This window comes from Teleopsis dalmanni, chromosome 1 (assembly GCF_002237135.1).
Source record: "Teleopsis dalmanni isolate 2A chromosome 1, ASM223713v2, whole genome shotgun sequence".
In the NCBI taxonomy this organism is placed as follows: Eukaryota; Metazoa; Arthropoda; class Insecta; order Diptera; family Diopsidae; genus Teleopsis; species Teleopsis dalmanni.
Window position 1 is genome coordinate 203,050,420 of NC_051846.1, and position 11,486 is coordinate 203,061,905.

The window sequence follows — 11,486 nt, forward strand, 5'->3', positions numbered from 1 at the left end:
CTGCTGCAGGTCAATCGATAGGGTTTGACTATTTTTATTGACTTTATCAACAGTTTGTGGGTTAAGAAAAAATACATAGATATTGAAATAGATAATACATATAAATGGTAACTTAGGAGAAGAAAAGACAAATATTCCTGAAATAATATTTCAACTGAAACATTTGTAATGTTTTATTATAAATTTTTTACGTATAATCTCTTGTTCTCATCCAACTTTTTGAACAGAATGAAGAGAAAGGACTACAAATAAGAGCTAGAAATTATTAAGATTAAAATTTTTTGAAATAAATTGTAGTTATGTTTTGTATTATATTTTAGAAATAATTTTTTAAAGAGAAAAATATTCTATTAAACAGACAGTTCCCTTAACGTAACAGAATTATTAATTCCGTAGATGTTGTAATAATAGCAATTCCACTAAATGGGTCTCAAGTCGTAAAGTTTTTAATATAAAAGAAAATTAATAAAAAGAGCACTTCGGATACATTGAATAAATTGAATAAGTTTTAATAATTTTAATTAAATAATAAAGTGTATTTTATTTATTAATTGTAATAATAAAGTGTATTTTATTTATCAGTTGTTATTTGTATTGAAAATTTAACAATCTTAAGCAAATTAAACTATCCAATTTTTTAATAAAATGTATACTAAAAATAAATACAACAGTTGAGTGATAATATTATATTGTTAAATATTTATATGTTGTAGCAACTATAACTCTAATGATCGCAAATTACGTTTTTAATTATAGACATATATTTATTTATATTATATATAACATATATTTTTTTGAGCTTTTCAGTGTACTTTATGAAAGCAACATGTTTAATATATTATAAAAATAAATTTTAGTATCAATCCTGGTAGAGCATAGGCCAGTTATATTTAAAAAGAAATGTAGTATATAATTATTATTTTATTTTATTTTTTATTTATTTGAAATCATTATAAATAAAATATGGACCAAATTTAACATGAATAAAAGCTTATAGATATTGCTTTTATTAAAAATGCAACATGTAATAAAAAAATATATTATATACCATATGTTGTAGAGGACTTATGTGAGCAAAAATAATAATCTGTTAATTGATTTTTTATTATAAATTTGTTTTATATATAATAATTTATTAGCAGGCTAATTGGTCATTTAAATAGAAATAAAATAAACTATAATTTATTATTTATATTTAAAAACAAATTATATTTAAAATAATAAATTATAGAGTTTTTCTTTATATTTAAATGATCAATTAGCCCACTAATAAATTATTATAAATTACTTTTTATCACAAATAATAAAATAGTTATTATTTATATATATAAAGAATAAAACATTTTTTTTATATAGTTATTATTTTTATAAATATAACTTTTTAAAGTTTATTAATCTAATTTACTGTTAGAGCAGAGTACTATTTTTTATTAAAAATAAAAAATCAATAAACAATTTTTTAATTTCATTCAGAAAAGCCTCTAATAACAGATAATTTTATTAACAAATGAACTAGAAACTCTTCTAATTAAAAATTAGTATATAAGTATATAAAATAAAAATTAATGTTAAAAATGAATTGGGAAATTTATGTAAAATTAAATTTATTTAGAATTAAAACTGCAACTGTTAAAAGGATTTTTAAAATAATTATATTTTTTTGGATAAACTACAATTTATTGAAATTTTGATTTTAATATTATTTAACAAAATAAAACATTAGAACAAACATTTTTATTTTATGATTTTAACTAGTGCAAGTATAGCTTTACACTCTCATTAACTAAATCAGTTCGGTTAACATTAATGGGTTAAAAAACTGCTACCGATATAAGCATTTATAGTTTCTAGTGAGTTAACTTAAATAAAGGAACACAAACTGAAGTATATATATAAATAGAATAAAATTCTTAACTATTAAATTATATACAAAAACTAATAATTATCTGATAAAAACAAATGTAAGTCAATAAAATTAGTTGCATTTAGTTTTAGCCAATTAAAGTAGTTATTAGAAATGAAAAAAAAAATTATATATTATAATGTTAGCAATTTCGCTTTAATTATTAAATCCATTATTAAATAGTTATATGAAAGAAAATATTTTCATTATGTAAACTTGCTTGTTTAAGTTATATAAACTTGTTACTCATGCCTTCATTTAGAAATATAAAATATTTTTTAGCTTCTAAGTTTCACTGAAATGTCTTTCGTATAGAAAACTAAGAAAATATGTTACAAAAAAATTGTATAAACTTAAAATGATATATAAATAAAAACAAAAAATGATATACTTATACCAACAAAATAAAAGTTTTTCCTTAATATTCATAGCTGCTTGCAATTATAAGACTAAATAATAATCTACATAATTCGCAAGAACCGAGAAGCGAGAAGCAACTTTAAGCTGCAGTGCAAATTGCAAATTAAAACTTCATGAATGCTGAACTGAAACTTGGAGCAACAGAAGCACAGCACGGCTAAGAGAAAGATAAACATTTGAAGCATTCGAGGAGCATTCAAGGAACACATTTGAATGGCACACTTCAAAGTTTGACAAAGTATCCTGAATTCATTCTTTGCTATATCCTCTTTCACTTTACTTTTACTTTTTTTCTTGACTCGAGAAGTCTTGGCAGGATTAACTTTATTTCACGTTGCTTTGCTTGCTTTTTACGATTTCAACAAGTTTTATTTGCTTTTCAGTAATTAAAATGGTGTCATTTTGCCTTTTCCGAGAACGTAAAATGGCTGCCATGGGTGAGTTGTTTTTCTATGATTCAAACAAGAAGGCTTGCATTTGATGACTTCAAGACAAAATGGCTTAATTACAATATTTTTCTTGTAAATTTTTCTGTAATTGTTGAGTTACTTAAGTTAATAACTTGAATTTCTGTTTACTTCTGTTCGTTAAAATTTAAGAGCTCTACAAATAAAACAAAAATGTTATAATTATGAAAAGATATAAAGATATTTCAGAAGAGCGTCACTATGGACCATCAGGGATAAGGTGAAGCAAAGCAAATAATTGGAACTGCACTAATTTATTTATGTTAGTGCAGTTCCATCAACACAATAAACTACCAAATCCTTTCATTAATCATTAATTTAGGTCTTAGTAGTGTTAATTTAGATCTTAATTAAAGTTCTATAATTTTTTGTAAGTACTATAGGAACTTCTTTGAATCAATTATAAATAAATAATGACAACAATTCAGTTTTCAATGTTTTAACTCTTATTTATTATTTTTTTAAGTTATATGTACACCAAGTCCTAGAAAGATAATCTACATAGATAATAAATGTAGATGGTAAGTAAGATGAAGAAAAGGCGAAGTTTTAGTCCAAGTTCTAAAGAAATGCTTTACACAACTATAATAGAAGGGGCAAAGCACAATTTTTCTTTCCTACACATAAAACCAGTAATGAAAAAAAAGTCAAAATGAACAATTTCCTTTCTCAACAAAAAAAAAAAAACAATCAAAAAAGTTTCATATCACTGAAATTTTCAATTATATATTACTCAAATATTTATTATTTTCTAGAATACATCTATTTTAGCAACGGAACTGTGTGAACATGTACATGCCCAAATGCTTTTTCATTAGTCCATCACATTTAGGAGTACCGCTCTCCCTTGAAAACTCTTTTTATTATAAAATATTATTTTATTATATCAATATTTTTCTCACACTTTGACGGAGAAGTTGACACCATTCTACATATCAACTATAGCTCCGCCTATGGTCTTATGCTACTAAAAAATCTGATATCGACCACGGGTTTAATTTTATCTAAATTTACGAAACAAAAAACCCCAAGCCCTAAACAATTGGATTTGCATTCAGTTGCAATAGATTCTGTTTCTAATATCCCAACACAACATAAAAATAGTGTCCGACAAAATTATTAGCCGTAAATTGGTATGGATTAAAAATAGACTGAAGAAATCATTTCATGATATTTGTCGGTGAGCACTTTTTGGACTCCGCACAGAAATAGAGAAAAAAGACGACCAAAAGTTTCGTGTCGCAGTTCTGAATAAGAATGCAAAAGAAAAAGTCACTCTTAGAATGATGTGATTCATTTAGCGCAAAACTGCACCTATGTCAAAATATATCAGCTATTTTATCAGCTCACTATGTTTCTAAGTAGATAAAGCCGATTAGCTGATAACAATGCCATTTTATGTATTTTTGACTTTATCAGACTAAACAATAGCTGACCTCAGATCTGCATTGCACCCCGAGGATCGCGTAACCATTCTGAGATTTGATAACGCGTTGTTGGTAAGCCTGTCAGTGTTCGTAAATAATTTCAGGGCTCTATTCTTTAATTATTTTTTGATCGGATCAATTTTGAGGTCTCTGATGAAGTCATTCAATTTAATGTACCATGGCACTTTAAAAGGTCTTCTCAAAGCCTGGTTTTTTGCAATTCCCAGCTGGCGAATAGTAGTGTTTGAGGTCTTGCTGAACGCTACAAACCCATATAGAAGTGTCAGTCGTATTATTTGGTTTTATATTAGCGATTTATTATTTTCAAAAAATGTGTTATAAATAATACTTAATTTAAATAAATTTTTATGAACTTAACTTTTAAATTATATACTATTAAGTATTTAGTTAAAGTATTATTAATTACTTTAACATACTTTTCAATTTTTTTAAATTAATTTTAACATATTTTTCGATTGCTTATAAGATGGCTCCTAAAGACCGTAGATATCAAGCTAAAATCTGGGAATTTAATACAACTTCCCTTGTCTTAATTAAATGCATTTTACATTTTTCATTATCTATAGTCACAGAATTAATTTACCAAGATTTATTCATTATCATACAATTAACTTGGAAATTCAAATGAAACCAAAGTGCTCTGCTAATGTGACGAAAACTCGAAGCGTTCATGCTGAGCTAACATGAAAGTATTCGTATCTAGAATCATAAAATATGCTGTGGAAATTTTTATTATGTAAAATAAACAAGCCAAAAGCGGCACTATATCCACACCAATGAGCAGAAGTGCCAGGCACTTACAGATAGTGCCTGCACTTCAAAGCCGCTGAACACGTTGCTAAGTCCTTTGCATGTGCAAAGGACATCCTTAATGGCAAACGTAAACTGTACATTTTCCACATTAAAAATTAATTAAAAAGTTTGTGCTAGAATTGGTTATTATTTGAGCTACGGGCATCTTTGGTAGATATGACGAAGGAAGCAATGAAGGTAAATGGGAAAAGTGAAAAATAATTTTGCCAAGATTCCTCGAAGAGCAACCAATACATATGGGTTTTTGTTTTATGGTAGATACTCGTAAAAGTACAGAGAACAGGACAAACCCAGAAAATTGATAACGAAGGTGGGAATATTAACTTGTTGGAAATGTTTTCACACAACTAATAACAAATTACATTGAGAAGCTTTAATGTAGATAGTACGAGAGAAAAGTATCTCTCATGGGTTACTATTTACAGTAGAAAATGTATAAAAAGCTGATTAAATTAATAGCAATAAATTACATTTTCACTTCATTGCTTTAATTTATTTCTTTGTGAAGTATTTTTCCAAGACTCTCTAAGAATCGATATTTCATAAATATGTCAAATTTACTTCAAAGCAATAAATGCAAGTCGTTAGATTATATTGTCTAAATGGCTTTGTGTGCATCCGTCCTAGTCATTCTTACTTCCAAAGTTATCCAAGAATTTAATGTCCAGCATGAGTTTCACGTTTTACTAAATTTAATTTAACGCATTCTGCACACAAGGAATTTCAATGGAAACACGTATCTGTGATGTCGTACACAAGATGCCATAGTTAAGATGTGCCACAATATTTCAATGTGGACGTATGCACGTGTCAGAAAAGCAGGTGCGATTGGCTCGTAGATGGATAGATGTTTTTTATTTTTTTCCAAATTGAATACGAACTGAACATTTTAACATAATTTTAAAATAATTGCTATTAAAAGTATTTATTATTACATAAGAATTAGTACACTCAGAAAAATAATTTAGTTGATTTAACCAGATTTTAACTACCATAAATCTCAGGTCAAAATATACTTACTCGACGCATCATGTTGGTTCAACCATACTACATGTTCGTTTTCATATCTTCTTCACCACATGAGCTAAAATTGAATTAGTATGTGGTTAGCGCATATTTTTCTGAGTGTATCAGTTAAATAAAGGACAGTAGTCCTGGGCACAGCCAGATAGCATTTTGCATGGAAATCTTAACAATTAAAATTGTATCTGTAGAGTAGTTCCTGGCAAAGATAACACCAATAGAAGAGATCAAATGAACATGATTAGCTGCTTAGGTAAGCAATCTCAGTCCACATTTTCAAACGTAAGTTTTTAGAATATAACACTTCTGCTTGGGATACAAAAATGATCCCAAATTATATTGACGGTTTTAGAAATCTTAAAACCGTCAATCTGACGGTTAAATCTTTATTACTAATATCAGAATATTGGTACCAATATCACTTGCGCTGGGCATATGGCTCACTATTTTCAAAGCAGAGATTCACGCTATTGAGAGTGTATTAGAATAAATCTTAACATGAGATTAAAAAGCACCCAGTCTGTATCTATCCAAGTAGTCAGGCAGTAATCAAAGCATTATGCTACTGGTATCTTACTTTGAAGTGGTTGATGAACTGTTAAAACATGCTGTGTTATAGCAAATGGTAAGTATAAACTAGATAGTATTTCATTGGATCTCTGGACACATTTAAATAAACGGCGAACTTGCAGGGGCTAGATTAGTTTGACTAAATCTACTGTTGACTTCCATGTTTAGCGTGTCATTTGTTTTTAATAATAATACATAACGCATCTACATTACAGGAATGTTACTCTGTTATCAACGTTGTCAGGGATGTAAATTGCCAGGAATGTTATAAGGTGACAACGAAGGTATCGAAATTAATGCTTTTAGAAACAACAACAAAGAGGGAAAATTATTTAAATATCTAAGACAAATTCAATTTTAAATTATATCTATGTCATTGTACTCCTCATATGGAATATTGTTTGTAATACGTGAATATCAGCTACATCAGCTAATATATTTGTCTTTATCATATTGCATTGGTTACCCTTAGTTTAGTAGTTATGTACTTAAATGACAGCAAGTGCACTTTCATTTCTTGCTGTCAAAAAAGTAAGCCATGTTTTTTTTAAATTGAACAAGTGAAGTTTGTTAAAAGAAAAAATTAGAAGTTTTAAATTTATCCAAATAAGAAAATTCCTTTTTCATTGTAAAATAGATTTCAAAATTAAAATAATAAACCGGAAAATTTTCTATTTTCCTGTAAGTTTCATTTAAACTAAATTATATACTGAGTTTTCTATATGGAAAATTACAGAAAATAATCCAAGACAAGAATATCGCTATTTTGGTACGAGCGGTAAGTCACAATACTAGTTTTCCTCGAATCACCTCGTCATCTCTGTTGCAACCATCCTAAAATGTCGGACTTCACAGTTAAACGCATTAAGCGCGATTATCGTGATATCAAAGTTAATCGTAACAGCAGTGCTATACCAATCGATATCGAACTTGTAAATGATAACTGGACTGAGCTAGAGGGTTATATTATTGGACCAGAGGATACTCCTTATGAGGGCGGAAGGTTTGTTTTGGATATTAAACTTCCTGGAACGTTTCCATTCAATGCACCAATTATCACGTTCAAGCAGAATATATGGCACCCGAATGTATCACGTGAAGGAAAAATCTGTGTAGATATTTTAGACAATGGTTGGACTTCAACTTACACGCTGCGTTTTATTCTACTCTCAATCCGTGAGCTTTTAGCCTATCCAGAACTTACTGATACGCAGAATTGTGTGTGTACTTTGCAATATAAACACAAATATCCAATCTTTGATATGACTGCTCGCTTTTGGACTGCTAAGTATGCTAATGGGCCCTATAAAGTCCCACACTGTGATCTTAAGTTGAGAGAGTTAATGAGTTATAACATGCATCAGGATTGTGCTATGCGTATACTGTCAGGCGCCGATTGGGATATGAAGGTTATTAAAGCACATTTTTTTCCACAATGCGACGATGATTCCGATGAATGAAACAGGAATTAAATATATATTTTTATATCTAAATTTAAAGTATATTTATTTGTGGTCTTTAAAATTTCGTAACAATAAATGTATGAAGTTACTTAGTAACTAAAGATTGCGTGTTTTTGGGATTTACTTTTGAAATAAGTTTGATATTGAACAAGAAGTCAATATTTCTTGATTTCAACCTATATACTTTTCAATTTTTTCATAATCAACAAATAGCTCATATCTATAATTGAATCTGGAATTGTTTGGTGGTTATTATTCTTTTAAAAATAATGTAGAGAGAACTTGTACTATTAAATTATAGTGATATAATATTATTTTCTATATGTCTTATCTAAAATTGATTTTCACAAACTTCCAGTGAATAAAGCAGGATTAATGCTTTAAAAAGCAGTTGATATATTAAAATGATAGACATTTTTAAATAATTTTTTAAAAAAGTAGTTTAATGCAATATTACTAGCGTTATCTATGCAATTAATTTATTTTACATGAGGCATCGGATTTATTCCACATAATTTATATTTTTGCTTTAATGACACTGCAATGGAGCTTCCCGGTATTTACTAAACTCAAAACTTTCACGCTGCGGTTTTTAATTACACCACTGGGCCAATAAATCCCAACCAATAATTGATTTGCTGCACTATGCAGTGGTACTTGTTGCTTATTGTATTCCATTTTATTTGTTTTTAATGCATTTTAAATTAACTATTATTCCGTTTAATTAATATTACTCATACGCTATGCACGCCGCTTTTATGCAGTGTTATATCAATTTAAAGGTAATTAAGTTGAAAATATAAACGCAAATAAATTAGTTGGCAGTAATAACATATTTATTTAAAAAAAATAATATTACTATAATGCAGTTACAAAGGACATTAAGAAGGGTTCTGTTTCCATTCATTAAAATTTATTTTTACACTTCAATAATTTATGAATTCAACAAAGAACTACGCTTGAATAATATTTAACATTAAATTTATGGAAAGGTTATATGCAACTTAATTAAATAAAATTTAATTAAAGTAAGTGCGTTTTCTTTTGCAACTTAATTTTCTTGTTTTTTTTCTATAAAAATATTTTTAATTTAAAAATATTGATTTTTATTTTAGTAGAAAAATTTGACGATAATAATATGATTTAGTTATTTTTTTATTCAGAAATATAAATTGAGCCCTACTCTAAAGATTTTTGTTTTATACTGTAGATATATGTGAACAATATGACAAATAATAATAGTAGTACTATAAATCTATGAACCAGTATACGTTAGTATTAAGTTAGAGGGAACAATGAGAGCTATACCAAAACGTTGACATAAACATATTACAAATTGAGCTGCCTCACTGGGTTAGTAATATGTGAGAATGGATTAAATTCTTCGAGTTAAAAATATTTTTTTTTTTGGTACCCAGTGGATATAAAATATGGGAAAAGAAATACGCATCTTCGCTGAAAACGCCAGTTGTCAAATGATTTAAAAGCACTCTGTACTATAAATATTTAATGCTATTTGTATCTTTAACCCTAAAAAGTTAATCAGGACTTTAAATTAAAGTCGGAATGTCAGTTTATAAGAGAAATTTACGCTCCCAAGGAAGGTGACCATTCCGACTAATACAAATGTTTTGTGTTTTAGCTAAATCTTTCTAAAGGTTTAGATAAATATGAACACAAATATTTTGAACCTTAAGCTAACAGAAAGTATGGAGGTTTTCCAATGAAAGCAGGAACATTTCTTGTTAAGCAGTTTTTAATACAGAACGATAAAGGAATTTCTCAATATTCTTCAAAATTTCTCTAATTATTGAATTTCTAATGTTGGCTAGAACAGAAACTTCAATCAAAGAATTATCCTTCCAGTTCAGTTCAATACCGAAGAGTCTTGAACTCCCCTTCCGTACAGGGACTACATTCTGCCAATTTAGCATATCAATCTTTTTAATGCTTCATTATCATTATACAATTTTTAAATTTAAATTTTAAATTGAATCACATTAATATTTCAACATTTTTTTTTGTTTCAGTTTATTTCATTGGAGATAACGTCGTATTTTGCAAATTTCGTAAACTGATTTTCTCTTGCACTGCACGTGCCAATAGCAAACGTGATATCACATTTTACTTGTGATATTTTGATGTTGCACATGTTTGAGCTCAAATTTGCTTAACGAATTGCTGCTGTGACCCTGTCAAAATGATAATTTTGTCACATTTTGACTGATTTCTGGCATATTTAGCCAATAAATTTTGTTAGTATTACAAGCAATTGAAGATATTTTCTGAAATGAAAACGATTTGAAAATGTCTTCTAATTATCGTAGGTAAACTTATTTCAATTTATTTATCTCCATATATATATAGATATATACATAGATAGATGTTATATATATATATATATATATATATAGGTAGATGTTATATAGGATTCCATATTCATGCTTCTGTTGTTTAGTTATAATGAGTTATAATAAAGATTCGGTAAAAAGCCAAAGTGCCAGTTAAAAGCAGTAAAAAAATGGAAAAAACTAGAAAAAATAATTATTTTTAGTAGAAAGTGCCATTTTACAGCATTAAAAAACGCAAAAACGCAGAGTTTTCCATATTAAAAATATAGAATTAACTGAATTTAAGATTCTGTTCATGACATCTCAGTGAAACGTGTCGGTAACATTTTTGATGGTTTGAAGAATAAAAATATAATTTAAATGATGTGAAAAATAAAATATAAAAGCACAAAATAAAATATTTCTCACAAAAAGTTTATGCAAGAAAACTCGCACTTTAATGAGAAATGGTTAATTTGCATTTTATACTTTATTGTGAGTAAAACGAATTCTACAGTGAATTTATTTTCAATTATTTTTCGAGAAAATTGCCAACAAAATTGAATGATGAAAATTTAATTTAATTGTTAATAAAAGTAAGAGATGTGACAATTTATGAGCAATAAAAAAAAAATAAATTTTAAATTATAAAATTAAGCGCTACATTCTTAAAAAATAATGTTCATTATAATATCTACAAAGTATTCATACTCGAATAAATGCATCAGGAACAATTGCAGCCTCATTTTTCTTTTTCTTCTGCATTTAAATTATATATATTAAATATATATATTTTATATAATCTGATATTTATAATTAAATTTGTTGATTTATTTGTTTACATGACCCTTTATTATTTTTTTTAATATATTCAGATCAGTAAATACCTGACTTAGTCAGGTATAGTAAACAAACGACAGTAAGCCACTGAACGGGCTGTTTAAAGGACTCTACTGTACGTGCTGCAGGACGACATAGATCTGTCAAAGTATACTACGTAAGTATGTAAGTATGTATTTACCATAAAACTGTCGTTAATTAAATAAGAA

At 27.5% G+C, this 11,486-nt stretch overlaps 3 protein-coding genes across 3 annotated transcripts in view; 1 reads left to right on the top strand and 2 right to left on the bottom strand.

The window, feature by feature from the left end:
- The window catches only part of LOC119667082 (protein halfway-like), a 16,039-nt gene extending 8,943 nt beyond the window's left edge, over positions 1–7,096 (bottom strand). The window contains exon 1 of the mRNA XM_038076367.1: positions 7,055–7,096. Within this exon, the coding sequence (XP_037932295.1) occupies positions 7,055–7,096 (42 nt within the window). The remainder of the gene's footprint in view (positions 1–7,054) is intronic.
- Positions 7,097–7,225: 129 nt separating this feature from the next.
- LOC119674456 (ubiquitin-conjugating enzyme E2-22 kDa-like) lies at positions 7,226–8,208 on the top strand. The gene is made up of 2 exons (XM_038085598.1): positions 7,226–7,325; positions 7,381–8,208. Exon 2 carries the CDS (start codon positions 7,484–7,486, stop codon positions 8,102–8,104), a length of 621 nt encoding a protein of 206 aa, XP_037941526.1. The 5' UTR covers positions 7,226–7,325; positions 7,381–7,483; the 3' UTR covers positions 8,105–8,208.
- A 2,934-nt stretch (positions 8,209–11,142) lies between these two features.
- Positions 11,143–11,486, bottom strand: part of LOC119667083 (neurobeachin-like) — an 11,297-nt gene continuing 10,953 nt past the window's right edge. Inside the window, exon 9 of the mRNA XM_038076368.1 lies at positions 11,143–11,196. Within this exon, the coding sequence (XP_037932296.1) occupies positions 11,143–11,196 (54 nt within the window). The remainder of the gene's footprint in view (positions 11,197–11,486) is intronic.